The sequence below is a fragment of the Mustelus asterias genome, chromosome 14, assembly GCF_964213995.1.
Source record: "Mustelus asterias chromosome 14, sMusAst1.hap1.1, whole genome shotgun sequence".
NCBI lineage: Eukaryota > Metazoa > Chordata > Chondrichthyes > Carcharhiniformes > Triakidae > Mustelus > Mustelus asterias.
Window position 1 is genome coordinate 54,267,625 of NC_135814.1, and position 22,944 is coordinate 54,290,568.

A 22,944-nucleotide genomic window follows, 5' to 3' on the forward strand; every position below is an offset into this window, starting at 1 on the left:
TTGCCTAACACGAGTCCCTGATGATGCATTAATAATAGAGCCAACAGTTGATGGTGACGTAAGTCTCTGATACCGCATTAATACCATAGATAAAAACTGTGGTGACCCAGGTTCTAAAGCCTCAATTGATTACACAACCAACAATTTATGTGGGTGCACAGCAGTGCAGACCTCCAATTAAAATTGAATTCTTTAGATAATGCATTTTAGGGGAAAAGATCGTGGTAACTATACTTTGAATAGAAATTGGTGATATTGAGCAGTGATTGTGGGTTCAAGGCCATAAATGAATAAGGCTGTAATTTAAAAAAAAATAGAATTCTGTCTTTTTATCTCCAGGGTATGCTGCAAAAGTCAAAACGATAATATCAAGCCCATATAAAACTTGGGTGGAGTAGTGTGTGCAGTATTGAGGTCCCCACAAAACTGTCAGTTTGAAATAACTTGAGGATTTGAGAATGATGGGCCATAAATACAGGATTACGGGTAAGTAATTTTAGAACAGAGGGCATCAGGAACTTCTACACAGAGTTGTGAGACTGTGGAATTCGCTTCTAGTGTTAGTGATTGAGGAAGAAACTGTCAACGTTCAAGGTTAAATTGGATAAATGGATGAAGGAAAGGAGTTGAAGAGTATGGTAATAAGCAGATAAATGTGATTTGGGGAATAAGTGTCAAAAAGGCTAGTTGGATCAAATGGCATATCTATGTACAGTAACTTTGTATTAAATGCGTATCTCCAATAGGGATGACTGGTTACTGATCGAAGCAAGCAGATATGCTAGGTTTAAAGTTTTAAAACTGGTGGCTGCTTCAGAAGCAATGAATTTCAAGTGTTTTTAAATGTAAGGTTCTAAGATGTTGATGTTATCTATTGCAGCAAGTATGCTGAGGCTGTTTCAGGAAATTTGACTACAGAGAAGTTCAATAACTGCAAGGCAGGCATCAATACAGGATGTCTTCTGAGAAAACCACACTGCTGACTAGAAATAGACATAGTTTTGTGAATATATTAAAATGGCACTCTTGAGGAGAAAAATTGTAGACTGTACTTGTAATCACCAAAAAAATTCTGGTAAACCTCAATTGAGCTAATCCTTATTGGATTAAGACTGAGCTGACTGATGATGATTAAAAACGAGCTTCATTTAATTTTGAGGGATTTTTAAAAACATTGTTTGAGGGGATTGTTACCGCAGCCTGAATTCTCGCATGTTGATGTTAACAATGCCCTTCATTGACCTGCAGAATTTCTCAGACATTATTCAAAAGCATCACTAGTGGCCCCTTGATGGACGTGGAGGTCCGAATTCAGACATTAATGTAATTATTTATCAGGTCAAGGTGATGAAATGGTGATCTGTAAATCAGCAATTTGAAAACACAAAGAAAATTGTTTCCATTTAAGAGGTGCTGCATTGCCTGTGAAATTAACAAGAACGCTCCATTTTTTTGGCCTCTGTCTGAATCCAGGCCACAACAAGGAATATCCATACAATGAATCACTTCGTTGTCCATGCCAGCATTAAGGTGGCTGATGCTCTGACAAAGGGTCATCCAGATTCAAAACATTGGCTCTATTGTCTCTCCACAGATGCTGTCAGACCTGTTGAATTTCTCCAGCATTTTCTGTTTTTGTTTCAGATTCCAGCACCTGCAGTATTTTGCCTTTATACTAAGGTGGCTGATGTTCCCTTTGCTAAAACCGATCACCTGGAAACCTGCAGACCAGGATCTGAGGCTTCATACAAATTGTGGCTTTCCCCCGGGTACAGTATAGGATTGACTGAACCAATATAACCATTGGAGCTCCTGCCAATAAGACAAAAGACTTCATGAATCATTAAGCTTTTCACTTCTGTAAACTCAGCAGTTGGATGATCAGGTCACATAGGTCTGTGTTGCTTTCATGGCAGCTGCCTTAACGACTTTGTGACCATGTCTCCCAGACGCTCTTCCTGTACCCCATAGACATAATCAATTGCCCTTTGATCCAGCATAGCAAGTTAGTGGTTGACTTTGGTGACAAGTACACTTGACACTTCTCGCAAGTTGGTTGAAATGTAATAATAGCACTGCTGTCTCTCAGCAAAAAGAACTTGGGTTTGATTCCCATCTTGGGTGACTGTCTGTCTGTGTGGTGTTTGCACATTCTCCCCGTGTCTGTGTGGGTTTCCTCCCACAGTCCAAAGATGTGCAGATTAGGTGAATTGGCCATGCTAAATTGCCCCGTAGTGTCCCAAGAAGTGTAAGTTAGGGGGACTGGTGGGGTTAATATGTGGAGTTACGGCAATAGGGCCTGAGTAAGATGTTCTGTTGGAGAGTTGGTGCAGACTCGATGGGCCAAATGGCCTCCTTCTGCATTGTAGTGATTCTATGGTACACAGATCCACACGAGCTATCATTGAGATAATGGTTGCAGTGCTAAAGCAAAGGTTTTGCTGAGTTTTTAAAATACTAGTTGCTTCATGGAGGCATGGACAGGTTAGGTTATGGTGCACAACGAGGCCATTTAGCCCGTTGCGTCTGTACCGGCCAATGGGCTAAATGGCCTCTTTGTGCACCATAACCTAACCTTTCCACGATTCCATGAAGCAACTAGTATTTTTAAAACTCAGCAAAACCTTTGCTTTAGCACTGCAACCATTATCTCAATGATAGCTCGTGTGGATCTGTGTATCATAGAATCACTACAATGCAGAAGGAGGCCATTTGGCCCATTGAGTCTGCACCAACTCCAACAGAGCATCTTACTCGAGTCCGATTGCCGTAACTCCACGTATTAAGCCCACTAATCCCCCTAACCTACATATCTTGGAACACTAAGGGGCAATTTAGCATGGCCAATTCACCTGTTTGTATGTGACTCAGACAGAAGAAGCCTCCATACACCCAACCTCATTATTTCTGCTGCATGCCCTCCCTCTGCCTATTGTGTCGATGACACCTTCTTTCAATGGAATGAAGGCTTGGCTGTGGGCTTCACAGCTCCGGTTTCTGGTCCTGATTTGTTCCCCTTCTGTTTCTAGCTTGGCTTGCCAGTGGTGTGGGAAGGAATTAACATGTGATACTTTAAAAAGCTGCGTAAATGTGTATGATAGCTTTAGATTTACCTAGTGCGAGTGAGAAGCAAAAGAACTGTGCAATAGTGGCGTGTGCTTGTATGCAAGAAAAGATGCCTAGTGTGAAAGCAATTAGCACAACCATGAAATACATTCTAGTTGTACCTAGGTAATTGTTGAATGCGGCTTACTCTCCTCCGAACTGGCAAAATGAGTAACTGGGTGATTTTTTTTTTGCCTCAAGCTGCTGAGGTCCTAAATTCTCAAACATTTTCCCCCTCAATTTCTCTGGCTGTCCACAATTTTTCCTCCTTTTAATAAGCTCCCTCTCTGACAAAGCTTTCAGCTGTCTGTCCTCATATCTCCTCGGTGTGCTGTCAGACTCTGTTTTTAAAAAAAAATTCATTCGTGGGACTTGTGCCAGCACTTATTGCCCATCCCTAGTTGCCCATGGAGGTCAGTTGAGTGTCAACCACATTGCTGTGTGGCTCTGGAGTCACATATAGGCCAGACCGGGTAAAAACAGCAGATTTCCTTCCCTGAAGGACATTAGCGCATCAGATGGGTTTTCCGACAATCAACACTGGTTTCATGGTGATGAGTAGATTCTTAATTTCCAGATATTTTTTTGTTGAATTCAAATTCCACCATGGTGGGATTCGAACCCGGGTCCCCCAGAACAATTTCTGGATTAATAGTCTAGCGATAATACCACTGGACTATAGCCTCCCCATTGGGAAGGCCCCTCAGGTTGTTGGTGGTGGTTGTTGACCACAGCACACCTCCTTCCACTGCAATGTCAGACTGGGGTGTGTTGGAGCTGCATGTGCAGCAGCAGAGTAAAGCAAGACTTCATTCAGATAAAAAAGATAGAAAAGCCTTTGCTCTTGAAATTGAGTTTTTAAAAAGATGTGGCATTTCAGTTAAGTCTAGGACTGTTGAATTGTCTGGGTGGGTGCCCACTTGTCATCTGATGGTTAGAGGACCTACTCATGACCCTGACTTGCTCCACTTGCACCTTCATTGCAGGATTACAGAAACAGAGTCATTGTTTCTCTTGGGGAGAAGAAAGTTTTCAGACAGCATAGTTGTAAAGACGGCTGTTTATCCTGCTCTCCCCGGCGCGGTGGCACAGTGGTTAGCACTGCTGCCTCACAGCGCCAGGTACCCGGGTTCAATTCCGGCTTTGGGTCACTGTCTGTGTGGAGTTTGTACGTTCTCCCCATGTTTGTGTGGGTTTCCTCCCACAATCCAAAGATGTGCGGGTTAGGTTTGGCCCTGCTAAATTAACCCTAGAGCCAGGGGGATTAGCAGGGTAAATATGTGGGGTTATGGGAATAACCCCACATACTTGGATGGGATTGTGGTCGGTGCAGATTAGATGGGCTGAATAGAACATAGAAAAAACTACAACACAAACAGGCCCTTCGGCCCACAAGTTGCGCCAGTCATGTCCCTACCTACCTAGGCCTATATATAGGCTTACCTATAACCCTCAATCCTATTAAGTCCCATGTACTCATCCATGGCCTCCTTCTGCACTGTAGGAATTCTATGATTATCAGTGAGTTGATCATCAGCTAGAAATGATCAAAGAACAGTCAGTTTAGTTGTTTAGTCACCATGCAGATTGGGAAAAGGACCTGATGTTTTAAGCATACTTGCCGATGGAGGCCCATAGTGCTGCAAAGCTACTGTAAAAGCAATCTGTGTTATAGAAAGTATTGCCAGGATGCTTGACTAGGTGAAGTAGTATAATTGAAACAAAGTGCTGGAAACACGCAACAGGTCTGGCTGGCAGCATCTGTGGAGAGAAAATCAGAGTTAATGTTTTGAGTCAAATGTGACTCCTTCAAAACTGAAGCTAGGTTTTATGCCGTTTAAATGGGGGAGGAGAGGAAGAACAAAAGGGACGGTCTGGCATAGGGTAGAGAATAGAAGGGGTTAAATGACGATGACTTCAAGGGGCAAAAGGCAAAGGGGGTTGAAATAGTTGTAGCAAAGAAACAAAGACATCTTTCTAACGTGAGTGTGAATGATCGAATAATGAATAGCCCTGCCTGGAGCAAAAAACTGAAAAACAAGATTCAGACCAGCAAAAAGTTTTTATTTCAGATTTCCAGCATCCGCAGTATTTTGCTTTTATTTTTGAAGTAATTTTATCTGTACAAGGCTTGTGTTCGGTTTTGTCCCCTCATGATGTGGGGCTATCGGGCCTTGGAAAGGGGTCAAAGGTTTAAGAGACCTGAAGATATTAAATGTAGACCCTCAAGGTGAATTGATTTGAGATCCTTTAAAATAAGGAAAGCGTTAGACTGTAGTTCAAGAGAATCAGCTATTTGAGTTTGATAGATTAGGGAGGACCATGGAATGCAAGTCCAAACCTTGAAATCCAACAGCTAGATTAGATAGTAAGAGGTATGTATTCTCATAAAAAGGTTTGGCAATTTCGAGAATATGTGGCAGGCAGCTTCAGTGAGAATGGATTTACTTCAAATATTCATAAAAGATAAAATGTCCCAAGACATTTCAGAGGAGCATTATAAAACAAATACTGAGTTACATAAGGTGATATTAGGTTAGATGACCAAAACCTAGAATAAGGTGTATTTTAAGGGGCATCTTAAAAGGAGGAAAGCAAGGTACAGAAGTGGAACAATACCGGGAGGGAATTCCAGAGTTTAGGATTTAGGCAGCTGATTGCATGGCCACCAAACATGAAGTGACTAACAATGGGGATATCAGGGCTTGGAGGAGATTATAGAGGTAGGAATCGAAGAATACCTATAGTGCAGAAGAGGCCATTCGGCCCATCAAGTCTGCCCCGAGTCTCTGACAGAGTACCCCACCCAGGCCCTCACCCCTGCCCATCCCCATAACACAACACATTTCCCCATGGCTAGTCCGCCTAATTTACACATCTCCGGGAACTAAGGGGCAATTTACCATGGCCAATCCACCTAACCCCCACATTTTACTGTGGGAGGAAACCAGAGCACCCAGAAGAAACCCATGCAGACACGGGGAGAATATGCAAGCTCCACACAGATAGATACCCAAGGCTGGAATCGAGCCTGGATCCCTGAAGCTGAGAGGCAGCAGTGCCAACCACTGTGCCACCAAGTTGAGGCCATGGAGAGATTTGAAAATGAGAATTTAAAATCAAGATGTTGCTTGACAGGGAGCCATTGTAAGTCTGTGAGCACAGAGGTGTCTGGTGAATGGGACTTTGTGTAGGTTAAGACGTGAGCAGTTGAATTTTGGATGAAAAGTTTACGGAGGATAGAATGTGGAAGAATAGCTAGGGCTTTTTTTTTGAAAAGTTTATTCATGGGATGTGGGCATCGCTGGCTAGGCCAGCATTTATTGTCCATCCCTGGTTGCCCTTGAGAAGGTGATGGTGAGCTGCCATCTTGAATTGCTGCAGTCTGAGGTGTAGGTACACCACAGTACTGTTAGGGAGGGAATTCTAGGATTTTGACCCAGCAACAGTGAAGGAACGGCGATATATTTCTAAGTCAGGATGATGAGTGACTTGGAGGGGAACCTCAAGGTGTTGTGTGTTGGAATAGTTAAGCACAGACATAGCAAAAGCATGAATGAGGGTTCCCGCAACAAATAAGCTGAAACAAGGGCAAAGTTGGATGACGTAATGGGTGGTCTTAGTGATGGCAGAAATAGATGTTGGAAGCTCATCTTGGTACAAGATATGACACCAAGGTTGAGAACAGACTGGTTTAGTCTCAGATTGTTGCAAGGGAGGGGGTTGGAATTGGTAGCTAGGAAATGAGGTTTGGCGCGAGGACCAAAATCAATGGCTTTAGTCTTCCCAATATTTAATTGGAGGAAATACCTGCTCATCTAGTACTGATTATTAGTAAATTAACAGTCTGATTATTTAATAACAGAGCAGAAATCAAGAGAAGCAGTGGTGAGGTAGAGCTGGTTGTTATTATTTGCCTATTGAAGATAGGTGGGTTACTTTGCACTTGGTTCTGCCTATACCAGGGTCTCCTGCAAATTGCTTAATCACTGTTGGGGGTTGAGAGAGTGTTCGCAAACACTTTTACATTTTCTTTTCTTTGTTTTCCTCTCCCAGGAGATTGCATAGCTCTTTTTAGAGGGTGGCACAGTGGTTAGCACTGCTGCCTCACAGCGCCAGGGACCTGGGTTCAATTCCTGGCTTGGGTCACTGTGCGGAGTCTACACGTTCTCCTCGTGTTTGCGTGGGTTTTCTCCGGGTGCTCTGGTTTCCCCTCTCAGTCCAAAGATGTGCGGGTTAGGTGAATAGGCCATGCTAAATTGACCCTAGTGTCACGGGGATTAGCAGGTAAATATGTGGGGTTACGGAAATAGGGTCTGGATGGGATTGTGGTCGGTGCAGACTCGATGGGCCAAATGGTCTCCTTCTGCACTGAAATCATAGAAGAAATCATAGAAACCCTACAGTACAGAAAGAGGCCATTCGGCCCATCGAGTCTGCACCGACCACAATCCGACCCAGGCCCTACCCCCATATATTTTACCCACTAATCCCTCTAATCTATGCATCCCAGGACAGTAAGGGGCAATTTTGGCATAGCCAATCAACCTAACCCGCACATCTTTGGATTGTGTAGGGATTCTATGGTATGCTTCTTGGGAGGAGATGAGGGTGATGAAGTACAGAATCTACACCGTGCCAGACTGTTAGAGGCCTAATGGACTATATGTTCTTTTCTTGTCTTTTTTCCTATCTTTGTGTGAATACATTGACATACAACTGGAAGAGATGAATGAAGCCATGCCACTGGATAAGATTGGCTAATGCAGGATAGACTAGAGAACAATTTGCAATCTGCTATTCTTTAATGGCCACTAGACAATCCAAAATTGCAGTGTCAATTCTTGTATGCAGAAATTAAACTGATTGTTTTTATTATTGACGATCAATAATGTATTCAAAGATGAATTTGGCACCCATCTCCTGCAACTTGATTGTTCCAATTATGCATTCTTGATCATAACCCCACTTTTATGAAACAGCAATCCTTCAATTGAGCATAAACATTGCTGTGGGAGATCTGAAACTGTCAAAGCTGGAAACACACAAGTCAGTCAGGATCTGTGGAGAAAACTAGCAAGTCAACTTTTCAAGTTGGGTCTCCCTTCACAGCTAGGAAATAAGCGACAGCACATTAACAGAATCAGAAAAGAAGGAAGCTTAGAGGGAGAAAAAGCAACATGTAGATGAGAACACAGAAGTAATGTATGAAAATGAGAATCAGCCGAGGGATTAGGAGTGGAATGATATAATAGGTGATCTCAGACAAATCTCCCATACAAATAATTAATAGAAATATTAAGATATTTTTTTAAAAGATGCCGAATTTGGGGATCAGATGTGAGTTGAAATGGATTTGACAATGAGCATATTGCTAATGTCTAAATTTGTTCAGACCAAAGAGTTGCAGGGTGCCTGGCAGAGAGATGAGATGTCGTTCGCAAAGTTGGAACTTTAAACTTTGTGTTAAATATAACTTTGCCCATTTGCAAAATCTGACCAAGTACTTCACTAAATCCTTCCCACATGATGTTTCTCTACTCTTACTCCTTATTGTTGTCAACAAATTTCCTGTGCTTGCATTATAAGACCATAAGACCATAAGACATAGGAGCGGAAGTAAGGCCATTCGGCCCATCGAGTCCACTCCACCATTCAATCATGGTTGATTTCAACTCCATTTACCCGCTCTCTCCCCATAGCCCTTAATTCCTCGAGAAATCAAGAATTTATCAATTTCTGTCTTGAAGACGCTCAACGTCTCGGCCTCCACAGCCCTCTGTGGCAATGAATTCCACAGACCCACCACTCTCTGGCTGAAGAAATTTCTCCTCATCTCTGTTCTAAAGTGACTCCCTTTTATTCTAAGGCTGTGCCCCCGCGTCCTAGTCTCCCCTGTTAATGGAAACAACTTCCCTACGTCCATCCTATCTAAGCCGTTCATTATCTTGTAAGTTTCTATCAGATCTCCCCTCAACCTCCTAAACTCCAATGAATATAATCCCACGATCCTCAGACGTTCATCGTATGTCAGGCCTACCATTCCTGGGATCATCCGTGTGAATCTCCGCTGGACCCGCTCCAGTGCCAGTATGTCCTTCCTGAGGTGTGGGGCCCAAAATTGCTCACAGTACTCCAAATGGGGCCTAACCAGTGCTTTATAAAGCCTCAGAAGTACATCCCTGCTTTTGTATTCCAAGCCTCTTGAGATAAATGACAACATTACATTTGCTTTCTTAATTACGGACTCAACCTGCAAGTTTACCTTTAGAGAATCCTGGACTAGGACTCCCAAGTCCCTTTGCACTTTAGCATTATGAATTTTGTCACCGTTTAGAAAATAGTCCATGCCTCTATTCTTTTTTCCAAAGTGTACGACCTCGCACTTGCCCACGTTGAATTTCATCAGCCACTTCTTGGACCACTCTCCTAAACTGTCTAAATCTTTCTGCAGCCTCCCCACCTCCTCAATACTACCTGCCCCTCCACCTATCTTTGTATCATCGGCAAACTTGGCCAGAATGCTCCCAGTCCCGTCATCTAGATAATGTCAGTTAAAAAACATTATTCCCAGGGGAACACTCTCTTCTGGTAGCAATTTATTTTCTTCTGAATGAGGGGGCTGTGTTCAAATCTCACTTCAGTGCAATATACTGCCTCCCGGTACAGTGCACGACATCCCAGTAACTGTTTCTCAGACGTGATGTTGATCCAAATTTCCACCTACTTATTTCATGGACCTAAATGACCATTAGCAGTGCTCAAGGAAGAGGTAAGGAACTTTTCTTTGTGCCCTTACCAATACTTTGTTCCTCAATCAATATGACTGAACTGGATTAACTAATCATTTAGTCGTGCGTTGGCCGCTGTGGTTTCTCTACGTTACAACTTCTAAAAATGCATCATTAACTGTGAAGGACTAGGATATTCTGAGGTTATGGAAGATATTATTTAAATACGTTTTCTCCTCTTGGTCAGATGTTGGTTTTCTGATTGGGGAAGTGGGTGCACTTTGTTTATACTGGGGCAGTAAAGGAAGAGGATGGTGAGTGATTTCTGTTTTATTGGCAGCCCTAATCAGTTGAAGGATAATTACTATGCTTTTTAGAAGAGGTTGCATTCTTGATTTTCCATGACATCATTTCAATGTTTCAACAGTCACTGTCAAGATTCACAATTGGGAAGTGGCTAAAGTGAGATGGAATCCCTGTTGCACAAACAGCAGCAATAGTTAGGTGGGCTCATTCTTTCGACTGTGGAGAAGGTAAACTGTCAATAAACAGTGGGACTTTGTGTTAAATGTCCATACATGAGCTTCATTCTGCCACAGTTGCTTTTAAAGCTAAATCATGCCCATACAGTCACATTTTCAACTTTGGCAACCAGACACAAGTTTCTTCAATGATGGAGATTAAGATTAGGTTATGCTTCAGTCTCTCTCTTCAAATACTGTGCCCTGAGAAAGCGTTGGTGACCATGGACCTCCATGTTAATCTTGTTCTAGAAGCATCATCTTTACTGGTGATACATTCATTCAGTTTGCGAAGTTCTAGAAAGATAATTCTTTGTTTGCCTTGATCTCTTTTACCATCAATCTATCCCATCAGCATCATGATTTCTAAATCATGTTTTGTTTTTTAATATGTCCCCACAAAATTCCACTGTCTCTGCCTGAGCTTGGTTAGCAGAGTTCTTTCAGTTTCGGATTTTACTAGCATTGGCAGTGTGACTTCGCCAAGATTAATCTTTATTCTTTTTTATTATTCATTCATGGGACATGGGCGTCGCTGTCTGACCAGCATTTATTGCCCATCCCTAGTTGCCCTTGAGAAGGTGGTGGTGCTTGCTAGGCCATTTCAGAGGGCAATTGAGAGTTAACCACATTACTGTGGCTCTGGAGCCACATGTAGGACAGACCAAGGGCGACACGGTAGCACAGTGGTTAGCACTGCTGCTTCACAGCTCCAGGGTCCCAGGTTCGATTCCCGGCTTGGGTCACTGTCTGTGTGGAGTTTGCACATTCTCCTCGTGTCTGCGTGGGTTTCCTCCGGGTGCTCCGGTTTCCTCCCACAGTCCAAAGATGTGCGGGTTAGGTTGATTGGCAAGGTTAAAAAAATTGCCCCTTAGAGTCCTGGGATGCATAGGTTAGGGGGATTAGTGGGTAAAAGATGTGGGGGTAGGGCCTGGGTGGGATTGTGGTCGGTGCAGACTCGATGGGCCGAATGGCCTCCTTCTGCACTGTAGGGTTTCTATGATTTCTATGATCTATGATAAAAACAGCAGATTTCCTTCCCTAAAGGACATCTCAATCCTTATTGCTTTGCTGATCATCCAGCACTCTGTTCCACATGTCAAGATTGGTGTGAGGATTCTCAGCTTTGTTTTCATGGTGAATTTTGGTGTGATCATCTTTTTCATTTTTTTGAAATGCACCTTTGGCGATTCCAATCCTTCGAATTATTATTTGGTTGCACTTTCCATAAGACATAGGCCGAGTGGCCTAATTCTGCTCCTGTCGAGTCTGCTCCGCCATTCAATCGTGGCTGATATTTTTCTCGTCCCCATTCTCCTGCTTTTTCCCCATAACCTCTGATCCCCTTATGAATCAAGTACCTATCTATCTCTGTCTTAGACACTCAATGACCTGGCCTCCACAACCTTCTGCGGCAAGGAGTTCCACAGATTTCCATCTGATAACATACTTCCTGGGTAACACAGCTTGTTTACCCGTTTGACTTTTTCATTCTTCACTGTAGCATTCCCAATGGAAGCATTTCTGCAATAAATAGGGTGCAAATTGAATTTATTATTTAAATACTCAGTCATTTTCAGATTTGAAACCCAGGCTAGCTAATTCTAAAATGAAGCACAGATTCCAGTTCAATCGATCCTTTTTTAAAAAATTCCTCTGAAGAGCCAACTGTCAAATAGCCAAGATTTCTTGGATGCAAAAGCCAAGTACTTGTAACTGCACTGAAGCAGAAGGAGGACATGTGTAAACCTTAGCACTTGTTACATACAGTTTTAAAACCTTATACTTCCAGAAGAGACTGACTATAAGTTTAAGTAACTGGGCTATAACCTACAATTGCAGCCTTCAGTCAGGAAAGTGGAGTTAAGACCACAATCAAATCAACTATGATCTTATTGAATGGTGGAGTGGGCTCAGGGGGGCTGCTCCTGTTTCCTGTGATCATCATTAAAGTGGTTTTGTGTGTGTTAGGGCTGTGCAGTCGCATGGTAGAATCTACTAGAACAATTTATTGCTAGATTCACCGGGTAATGTAAAAGATCTGGGGGAGGGGCAATAAGGTTAAAGGGGGTAGGGTTTGTAAGGGCACAGGGTGGGTGAAGTAAAGGCTGGTAGCTGGATAAGGTGGTGAGGTGTGGTCAGCAGGTAGTCCTGTGGTGGGGGCTAGTCAGGTTGAGTTGGAGGTGAAATTGGGAGAGGGTTGAAGTCAGATGGTGGGGGCTAGTTAGGTTGGGGAGGGCATCATTGTGAATGATTGAGAGTGGGTCAGTTGTGCTGTTAGATCAGGTTTTAATCTGTCTAACCTTTTCTGGGTGACTATCCAGATAAGTTGGAACTCCCGAACTCGGTCGGAGACCAATTTCGGAGGGTCCCGGGAGCTGGGAAATTGCCCATCGGAAGTTCAGACTTCCCGGGCATTTCCCATGGAATCATTGCGATGGGACCTCTAAGGGATATCTTCATAGAATCATAGAATCTACAGTGCAGAAGGAGGCCCATCGAGCCTGCACTGACAACAATCCCACCCAGGTCCTGTCCTATCCCCCGTAACCCCACATATTTACCCTGCTAATCCCCCTGACATTATGGGGCAATTTATCCTGGCCAATCAACGTAACCCACACATTTTTGGACTGTGGGAGGAAGCCCATGCAGACACGGAGAATATACAAACTCCACACAGACAATGACCCAAGCTGGGAATCGAACCCAGGTCCCTGGCGCTGTGAGGCAGCAGTGCTAACCACTGTGCCACCGTGCCGCCCAAATATGCCTTCCCTGACCGGGAATCGAACTCGGGTCACGGCAGTGAGAGCGCCGAATCCTAACCACTAGACCACCAGGGAATATCTTGTGGGGATAGGTCTGGTTTCCGACTAGTGAGGACTAGAGGAGCTGCGCCAATATTTCTGCAAAGATCAGGAGGTCCTTGAGACACACCCTGAGAAAGAGACCTCACACTGATAATCAAGGCCAATGAATGTCTGTTCATGTTACACAGCCATCATTTCACCAACTTCTCGTGTTCACTGTATCAGATTGGTCTGATGATGGAAGGGGTCATTAGCCACTTGTATAGTGGGTGTTCCTTGTCATGCAGCAGCCAGCCTCTGGTTCTTTGTGGTGGCCCACAAATGGTCATATGGCTGACTGCGGTAGGGTGAAAGCATCATGGCTGCTGCTTGGAAAGCAGGCATTCACCAAGAGGATCTTCTGGTTTTGGGAGTGGTAAGGCTTGCAGTTACAATACATCTCTCCCTTAGTATGTGAAGACCCACAGAGACACAGGCCTGCAGCTGATTGCACTTTGCACCATTAGGAATGCTGCCAGTTTTGCAAATCCATATTCTCTCTTCTCCTGCTTCTCTTTTCGATGAAATCTCCTCCCCTACTACATTGTTCCTCAGTGCACCAGCTATCACTGATTCAGGTGACAATGTGATGTTGCCTGCTCCTGCCTGCGAGGGTCCTGTGAAGGGCAGTAGTAATCTTTGACCTCTGCCCGTACTGTCCTTGTCCCATTGTGTGGCTGCAGGTTGGGATACAGGAACTTGCACCATTCAGCGACCAGGGTACCACATGGTAGATTGTTGCATAAGGCTAAATCTCACGGGACCCAGGGTGAGGTAGCCAAATGGATACAAAATTGGCTTGATGACAGAAGACAGAGGGTGGTTGTAGAGGGTTGTTTTTCAAACTGGAGGCCTGTGATCAGCGGTGTGCCTCGCGGATTGGTGCTGGGTTCACTGTTGTTTGTCATTTATATTCATGATTTGGATGAGAATTTAGGAGGCATGGTTAGTAAGTTTGCAGATGACACCAAGATTGGTGGCATAGTGGATAGTGAAGAAGGTTATCTAGGATTGCATTGAGATCTTGATCAATTGGTCCAGTGGGCTGGTGAATGGCAGATGGAGTTTAATTTAGATAAATGCGAGGTGATGCATTTTGGTAGATCAGACCAGGACAGGACTTACTCAGTTAATGGTAGGGTGCTGGGGAGAGTTACAGAACAAAGAGATCTCGGGGTACAGGTTCATAGCTCCTTGAAAGTGGAGTCACAGGTGGGCAGAGTGGTGAAGAAGGCATTTAGTATGCTTGGTTTCATTGGTCAGAACATTGAATTCAGCACCTCCTTCTCTGTAATACGTACATCCCTCAAGACATTACTATTTATTTCCCCAAGTTCCCTAACATCCATGCTTTTCTCAACAGTAAATACTGATGAGAAATATTCATTTAGGATCTCGCCCATTTCTTGTGGATCCATGCATAGATGACCTTGTTGATCCTTAAGAGGCCCTACTCTCTCCCTAGTTACTCTTTTGACCTTTATGTATTTGTAGAAGCTCTTCGGATTCTCCTTTGCCTTATCTGCCAAAACAATCTCGTGTCCCCTTTTTGCCCTCCTGATTTCTCTCTTAACTCTACTCCTACACCCCCTATACTCTTCAAGGGATTCACTTGATCCTAGCTGCCTATGCATGTCATGTGCCTCCTTCTTCTTGACCAGGGCCTCAATATCCTGAGTCATCCAAGGTTCCCTACTTCTACTAGCCTCACTCTTCACTTTAAGAGGAACGTGCTTACCGTGAACCCTGGTTAACACACTTTTGAAAGCCTCCCACTTACCAGGTGCCCCTTTGCCTTCCCACAGACTCCCCCAATTAACTGTTGAAAGTTCCTGCCTGATACCATCAAAATTGGCCTTGCCCCAATTTAGAATTTTAACTTTTGTGCCAGACCTATCATTCTCCATAGCTATCTTAAAACTAATGGAATTATGGTTACTGGTCCCAAAGTGATCCCTTACTAACACTTCTGTCACCTGCCCTTTCTTATTTCCCAAGTGGAGGTCGGGTTTTGCCCCCTCTCTCGTCGGGCCATCCACATACTGAATGAGAAATTCCTCCTGAATAGACTTATCAGAATGGATCCCAGAGCTGAATAGAGAAGATGCATATTGAAACACTCTGTACATAGTTTGAGTTAGTTAATAAATAGTTGTTAACCTGCTGGTCACCAATCATTATGACTATCACAGTCTGGAATTCCTTTTTAATGGACCAAAAGAAAGAGACAGGCAGGAGGAAGCCTCCAAAAAACATTTCTTGTGCCATGGTGACATAGGCAGTCAGGTTAATTTATTATTTCATGGGATGAGTGTCACTGGCAAGAACAGCATTTTTTGCCCATCCATTATTGCCCTTGAACTGAGTGACTTGCTAGGTTATTTCAGAGTTAACAATCAACCATATTAGTCATGTGTTGACCAGACCAGGTAAGGGGGACACCAAAATTAAATCTTAGTGTGGGTTAATCATTTCCTCTTAGCAATAGTCTTCATCTAATTCATTTAAGCTTGTTGCAGGCATCCATAAGAAGTTGGCTCGCAGAAGGGGCAACCTGACTTTAAAAATGGCATCGTCAGTGAGGAGCAGGCAGCGAGACTGATGGGGAGGCTCTTGTTCTTCTTGAAGATTACAAAGTTGGAGGGTTAGTGGTGACTGGACATCAGTGCAGTCGTGACATCCCCATGAGAGGCCACACGTCTCCCTTTTCTGTCTCTTGAATTATAAGGCAGTATTGCTTAATGCTTACCCATTCTTTTCTTGTCCCCTCTGTTCCACATCCAAGAGGTGCCATAGGATGAAGAAGAATGAGATGAAGAGGGGAGGTGGGATTTCTTAATTATGAATTCTGAGGATGATGAAATGGGAGAAGTATAATAGTCAGGGTCAAGCCCAAGAAAGAGACACTGTAATGACCTACCTCATGTAGGTCATGTAGGGGACATGAGAAGTCCTTGGCAGGTCGGATCAAGGAAAACCCCAAGGCTTTTTACCCTTATGTGAGGAATAAAAGAATGACCAGGGTGAGGTTAGGGCCGGTCAAGGACAGTAGTGGGAACTTGTGTATGGAGTCAGTAGAGATAGGCAAGGTGATGAATGAATACTTTTCTTCAGTGTTCACCAAGGAGAGGGGCCATGTTTTTGAGGAAGAGAAGGTGTTACAGGCTAATAGGCTGGAGGAAATAGATGTTCGGAGGGAGGATGTACTGGCAGTTTTGAATAAACTGAAGGTCGCTAAGTCCCCTGGGCCTGATGAAATATATCCTAGGATTCTTTGGGAGGCAAGGGATGAGATTGCAGAGCCTTTGGCTTTGATCTTTGGGTCCTCACTGTCCACGGGGATGGTGCCAGAGGACTGGAGAGTGGCGAATGTTGTTCCTCTGCTTAAGAAAGGGAATAGAAATGACCCTGGTAATTATAGACCGGTTAGTCTTACTTCGGTGGTTGGTAAATTGATGGAAAAGGTCCTTGGGGATGGGATTTACGACCATTTAGAAAGATGCGGATTAGTCCGGGATAGTCAGCACGGATTCGTGAAGGGCAAGTCGTGCCTCACAAATTTGATTGAATTTTTTGAGGAGGTAACTAAGTGTGTTGATGAAGTAGGGCAGTTGATGTCAAATGCATGGATTTTAGTAAGGCCTTTGATAAGGTCCCCCATGGTCGGCTTATGATGAAAGTAAGGAGGTGTGGGATAGAGGGAAAGTTGGCCGATTGGATAGGTAACTGGCTATCTGATCGAATACAGAGGGTGGTGGTGGATGGAAAATTTTCGGACTGGAGGCAGGTTGCTAGCGGAGTGCCACAGGGATCAGTGCTTGGTCCTCAGCTCTTTGTGATTTTTATTAATGACTTAGAGGAGGGGGCTGAAGGGTGGATCAGTAAATTTGCTGATGACACCAAGATTGGTGGAGTAGTGGATGAGGTGGAGGGCTGTTGTAGGCTACAAAGAGACATAGATAGGATGCAAAGCTGGGCTGAAAAATGGCAAATGGAGTTTAACCCTGATAAATGTGAGGTGATTCATTTTGGTAGGACTAATTTAAATGTGGATTACAGGGTCAAAGGTAGGGTTCTGAAGACTGGAGGAACAGAGAGATCTTGGGGTCCATATCCACAGATCTCTAAAGGTTGCCACTCAAGTGGATAGAGCTGTGAAGAAGGCCTATAGTGTGTTAGCTTTTATTAACAGGGGGTTGGAGTTTAAGAGCCGTGGGGTTATGCTGCAACTGTACAGGACCTTGGTGAGACCACATTTGGAATATTGTGTGCAGTTCTGGTTACCTCACTATAAGAAGGACGTGGAAGCGCTGGAAAGAGTGCAGAGGAGATTTACCAGGATGCTGCCTGGTTTGGGGTCTTATGAGGAAAGGTTGAGGGAGCTAGGGCTGTTCTCTCTGGAGTGGAGGAGGCTGAGGGGAGACTTAATAGAGGTTTATAAAATGATGAAGGGGATAGATAGAGTGAATGTTCAAAGACTATTTCCTCGGGTGGATGGAGCTATTACAAGGGGGCATAACTATAGGGTTCATGGTGAGAGATATAGGAAGGATATCAGAGGTAGGTTCTTTACGCAGAGAGTGGTTGGGGTGTGGAATGGACTGCCTGCAGTGATAGTGGAGTCAGACACTTTAGGAACATTTAAGCGGTTATTGGATAGGCACATGGAGCACACCAGGATGATAGGGAGTGGGATAGCTTGATCTTGGTTTCAGATAAAGCTCGGCACAACATCGTGGGCTGAAGGGCCTGTTCTGTGCTGTACTGTTCTATGTTCTATGTACTCTAGCACGGTGCACAGAGGGTGTCCTGAAGAGGACTACTCAATCAAAGATGCCCAAAGACACCTCTGTTCCAACATAGATGTCCACCGACCTTAATATATGTGTCGCCTCTGTACCGATTCTTGACCAGGGATTCCCAGATTCACAGCCCTATCCTTGTGGCCAATCCTCCATCATCACATGATTTTGCAAATGCACTCTGGTAGAAGCCTGCATGTCACTTGATTTAATGTGGGGACTTTGGGGTGCCTTCATTGTCCACACAATTTTGACCAGTTGGTGGTCAGAAGTTGCAGTTTCTTCCACCTTCACAGCCTGTGAGATGCAGTCTTTCTTCATCACGATTTTGTTCGTGATTTCCATTTTTGCGGCTGAGGTTTCAGCCTTTTTGGGAGTGGAGAGGTGTTCCAGTTCGTACCGCCCCGACTCACAGGCCGCCTTCTTCCCTAGGCTGCCGCTGTCCGCCCCAGCCTTGCTCCTCTTCAGCTTGTTGATCTGCTGCATCTGCGAGTTGGCGTACTCGGGCTTGATGGACAAAGGGCAGGTGGGGACGGCCAGGCCCAGGATGTCGGCCACCATATAGGCTTGGACTTACTTGCCTTAACAGTGACACAGAAGAGAGCAAGAGAAATTACATCAGCAATGCCTTTTCTGCAATCAATGGGAGGACCATTGAACAAGTACTAGTATTCTTGAAGCCAGCTCCAAGTTTTCAGGCAAACCCCCTGTAAAATCAACTTCCATGGACTACACTGTCCAGATGGCCAGAAAGCCATTTGAGCCTTGTAGTCTTTTGTTCTATTCTTATAAATATATTCTGGTCTTGTAATAGATTCAAAACGTAAGTGTCAGTGTCTTAGTAATGTATGGAGCATCGATGACTTTTTTTATTGTGGTTCTTTTTCATTCTAAAACTGATTCATGACTATTATAAAACGACACTGGGAGGGAAGTAGAAATGCATTTAAAAGAGAAGTTTGAATTGAAGTTGGGGACCTTTTATTTGCCTTGCTTTTGTTGTGCAGTTTTGCTAACCTTCATGTTTTTAGCTGCTGAAAGGTTCTTTTGTGCTTCTCCTTTACAGAAGTTTTCCAGCTTCTCATCAATCTTTTATCCTTTGTTCAAGTTCATGACTGATGGTTTTAGAAATGTCATGCACATTTAATAATGTCCTGTGGCCACTGCTGTTTGACACCATACTTAATTTTATGAAATGAAAGCAAGTAATTGTGTTCTTGTAAGGATAAAGGGGAAGGGAAGGCATTCTTGTAAAATGTTGATATCGTTGCTGATGCTGGCATTTAAAGAATCTGGCTTAGAAACTGTCCACGCACAAGTGTTTCAGCCAGAATGTCTTTTTCCTCCCTTTGCATTTGCTCAATGTTCAATTTCGTTTTCATTGCAACTTTAGCATCTGGTTTTCAATAATCTAAATACAAGTTCTCACAAGTGGAATCTTTATATCATTGTGGTAGCACATCAGTAAACAAATATTTTATTATGTAACATCATTATGGTACAGTTATAAAAGTTGCCAATTTAAAAAAATGTATAATGTAATAGAAGTTGTAGAAGGGTGACCGTATTCCATTTAAAAAGTGATACACGAGTTTGGTGGTGATAAAGTGGGAGAAGTACAATAGTCTAGGGTGAAGTCCAAGGAAGAGGCACTGCAATAACCTACCTCGCATTGGGGAATGTGGAATGGAATATCCCTCCTCTTTCTGCTCACTTGTTGCTCCACAGCAGTAAACAGAAAATGGATCAGGGATGTGTTCCGCTCCATTTCTTGTTGGTTTAATGTAAATAGATGAAAATTCAAGGAATGTGTTGGTCATTATGGCAAAGCTGATAGGAAACATTGTAACACTGAATGCAATGTTCTACTGGTAGTGGGAGGATTAATTTAATTTAATTTTAGGTAGACTGTGCAAAATGTTAAAAATGTAAATACTTGTAAATTTTAGCAAAGGTGTGGCAGAGTTCTCAGGATTTCTGTATCGACTGTTCAAGCCCATTCCAGACTGAATCCTTGGTGCAGGCTTTGGGCACAAATCATTTGTGACCCCAAGCTAGAAAATTAGCCTGGGGAACATCTCGGGAGACGCGCTCTGTTACACTGAATTCAAGCTTAATTTCTGCTGTTATGAAATGTATAAAAATTAATATTGTAATGTTTAAGGCACCGTAATGAACATAAAGACCACACTGTATAGGACACCAGCCAACTAGACGTCGCATTGTTGAAATGTGGTAACACTTATTTGAGCTGTCTCCTTAGAAATAGACTTCTGAGAATTGGTGAAGCAAATTAAAATGATCTCTTGGCAAATAACTTGCCATTCCTGACCTGCGTGCTTCAATTATTTTAAAAACAATTTTAGTTCCCTTCGCCAAAAAAACCCAGGTTTTTCAGCAATATGTAGTTAAAAGTTATTAAGCAAATCTGCACTGCAAACGATGTCCAAAGTGTGGTTCCGTTACACTTCTGCAAACAATTAAAGCTTATTCAGCAATCGTCTTGCAGTTGGTTCCAGTTGTGACGAGCAGAGGATCTGGAATGATAAAGCAGGATGCGCTGACCTCCTTTCTTTTAAGTGAGGGGATTTGGCCAAACACTGGCATTTTTAAAATACTTTCAGCACAGCTTCATGCAATTCTCCTGAGTTGGGAGAAAGTGCCTCCACCGGTGGAAAAGCGGGAGTGTTCTCCACTGGTGTTGGCAGCTTCTTTTCATGTGGGATTCATCCACCTGAAAGATGCTAATGAGGTCATTGCGAGCAACCCACCGGCGACCCTGCTGTTCTGAGAGCCACCATTTTTAAATGGCGGCCCGGTCTCTTTGCTTGGAGTCATGCCCTCCTGCCTCCAAACAATGAAACTCTAGCCTTAACACTGATCAGGTGAGCACCGCCACCCCTTCACCAAAGAAGAGCATCTTCTCCCCCCCCCCCCCCCCTCCCATACCCCCACACACAGGCAGGCATGAAGGTGATCTGACCCCCACTCTCAGATTCTCTCTCCCCCCCCCCCCCCAGACTCCCCACTGACAGTTTGTGATTTCCCTTCCTCTTTGAAATAGTTTGCAAAAGAGGAAGTGAAACCACAGTCTACCAATCAGGCTTTATAGTCTGTCAATATTGTGGTCAGAAACAATCGGGTGCTTGAGAAGGGGCAGTCTAGCCACAACACCCCATCCCAGCGGAGAGTGACAGTGAGGTCAACCCCTTGCTCCCAGCCTGAGTCAACCTAACACTCAGGACCCTTGAGGGACCTGTCCTCTGCAGCCTGGCAGCAGCAGAGGGGCAAATAGCCACTGGACCTGCCCCCTCAGGGTCTAAGGTACCAGGCCAGGGTTTCAGGGGATAGTGCAAGGCGCGTGGCTTGAAGGGAGGACTTGTACAAAAGCAGACTTGCTGCAGATCCCACTGGGAAGCTATTTGAATCGGACTTTAAGCTTGCTAATCATATATTAACTAGCCAGTTTGGATATTTATCAGGTGGGAACTTGATTGGAGTCGGCAGGATGGGCTAGGAGTATCGTTACTGGTTTGGCACCCGGTGCAAAACCCATATTTGTGCCGATGCCAGATTCTATGGGATATTGTGGTTCGCGATCAGAGCTGGGCGCCTGGAGAATATCCCTCCAGGATATAAATATTCCCAGCTCTGATCTCTCATCAGATCTGAAGGCACAAAACTATTTTTATTCCAAGCAAGGTTATCTGCCTTGGTTTGTCCTACACGTACTGGCTTACTTGAGATAACCCGTTGTATTCTTTCACTTCTAACTTTTTTAAAAAAAAACATGTCTTCTAAACAGGTTATTGGTTGGTGCTCCAAAAGCTAAAGGACTTCCAAATCAAAAAGCTGCTGTAACAGGAGGATTGTACAAATGCCCAATCACACCCTATGAGAATGACTGCGAGCGTGCCATTTTTGATGATAATGGTGAGTAATATATTGCTAAATTGCTATCAAGATAAGATAACCAATGATGCAGACACAATGTAAATGTCTCATAGAAAATGCTGCTGGTTTGTAAGCCAATTTTTTTTTTAACGTCTAGGAGTCCTGAAAACCATTTCATAATTTCCCCTGAATTGCAACAAACACCGTATGTAAATGAACAATCAATTGCCCTTTCTTTATGATCCAAGCATTAGAAAACTATACAGCAACTCATAGCCCCATTCCATGCTTCAATGTTGGCCAAAATCAAAATTGCCAACTGCTGAACTTTTGTCTCTGGAAATGACTCAGTGACTGTTATGACTTAAAGAGACCTTTTAAAATGCTTCTGAATCTTCAGAACTATATATTGTTCCATTGATTGGGGGCTATTAGTTCAGTTTATTGTGCATGCTGCAATTTCAAATAAAGTCTGAGGGGCAATCTTACCAAAACAATTCTAAGTGCCGAATGAGGTGTGAAAATGGGAGAGAATCGCACCCATTTTTGGGTGGGTTCTCCGATGGTACCTTATGCCACTTAGTGCAATAAAAAGAGGCAAAGTGTGATTCACGCCAGTAGGAGGAGTGGACAGAGTCTATTCTCGCTGGAAAGCTGACTGCTCCCCCCTCCCAAATCACTGGCCGATCGCCGCCCCAATATTCTCTACCCATACTGTCTCCCCTTCGGCCCTGCACTTAGGCTGAGTACCTTGGGATTTCCCCTTGCCTGGTGGGCAGTGCCAGGGTGCAAGGCTGGCACTGCCCAGGGGAGCCTCCATGGGCTCCAGTCCCACCGGTGATGCCATCATGTCTGGTCCCCGTTGCTGGGGATCCTCACTGGTGAAGACCTCCATTGGTGAAGCTGGACAATTGTGTCCCAGGCTCATTAATAATACTTAAATAAGAATTTAAATATTATAACCAGCCTTGTGCTCTTCCTGGGTGCAAGGCTGATCACATTGGCTTTACAGTGCCAGTAGCATCGAGAGGCGAGAAAC

The 22,944-nt window shown here is 43.9% G+C and overlaps 1 protein-coding gene and 1 non-coding gene across 3 annotated transcripts in view; one reads left to right on the plus strand and one right to left on the minus strand.

Annotated features, from left to right (window-relative positions):
- Nucleotides 1-22,944, plus strand: part of LOC144503676 (integrin alpha-6-like) — a 107,094-nt gene that overhangs the window by 14,987 nt on the left and 69,163 nt on the right. For both annotated transcript variants that reach the window (XM_078228395.1, XM_078228394.1), the window contains exon 2: nt 21,817-21,944. In XM_078228395.1, the coding sequence (XP_078084521.1) occupies nt 21,817-21,944 (128 nt within the window). The remainder of the gene's footprint in view (nt 1-21,816; nt 21,945-22,944) is intronic.
- trnae-cuc (transfer RNA glutamic acid (anticodon CUC)) lies at nt 13,132-13,203 on the minus strand. The gene has a single exon. It is a non-coding gene; the product is annotated as a tRNA-Glu (tRNA).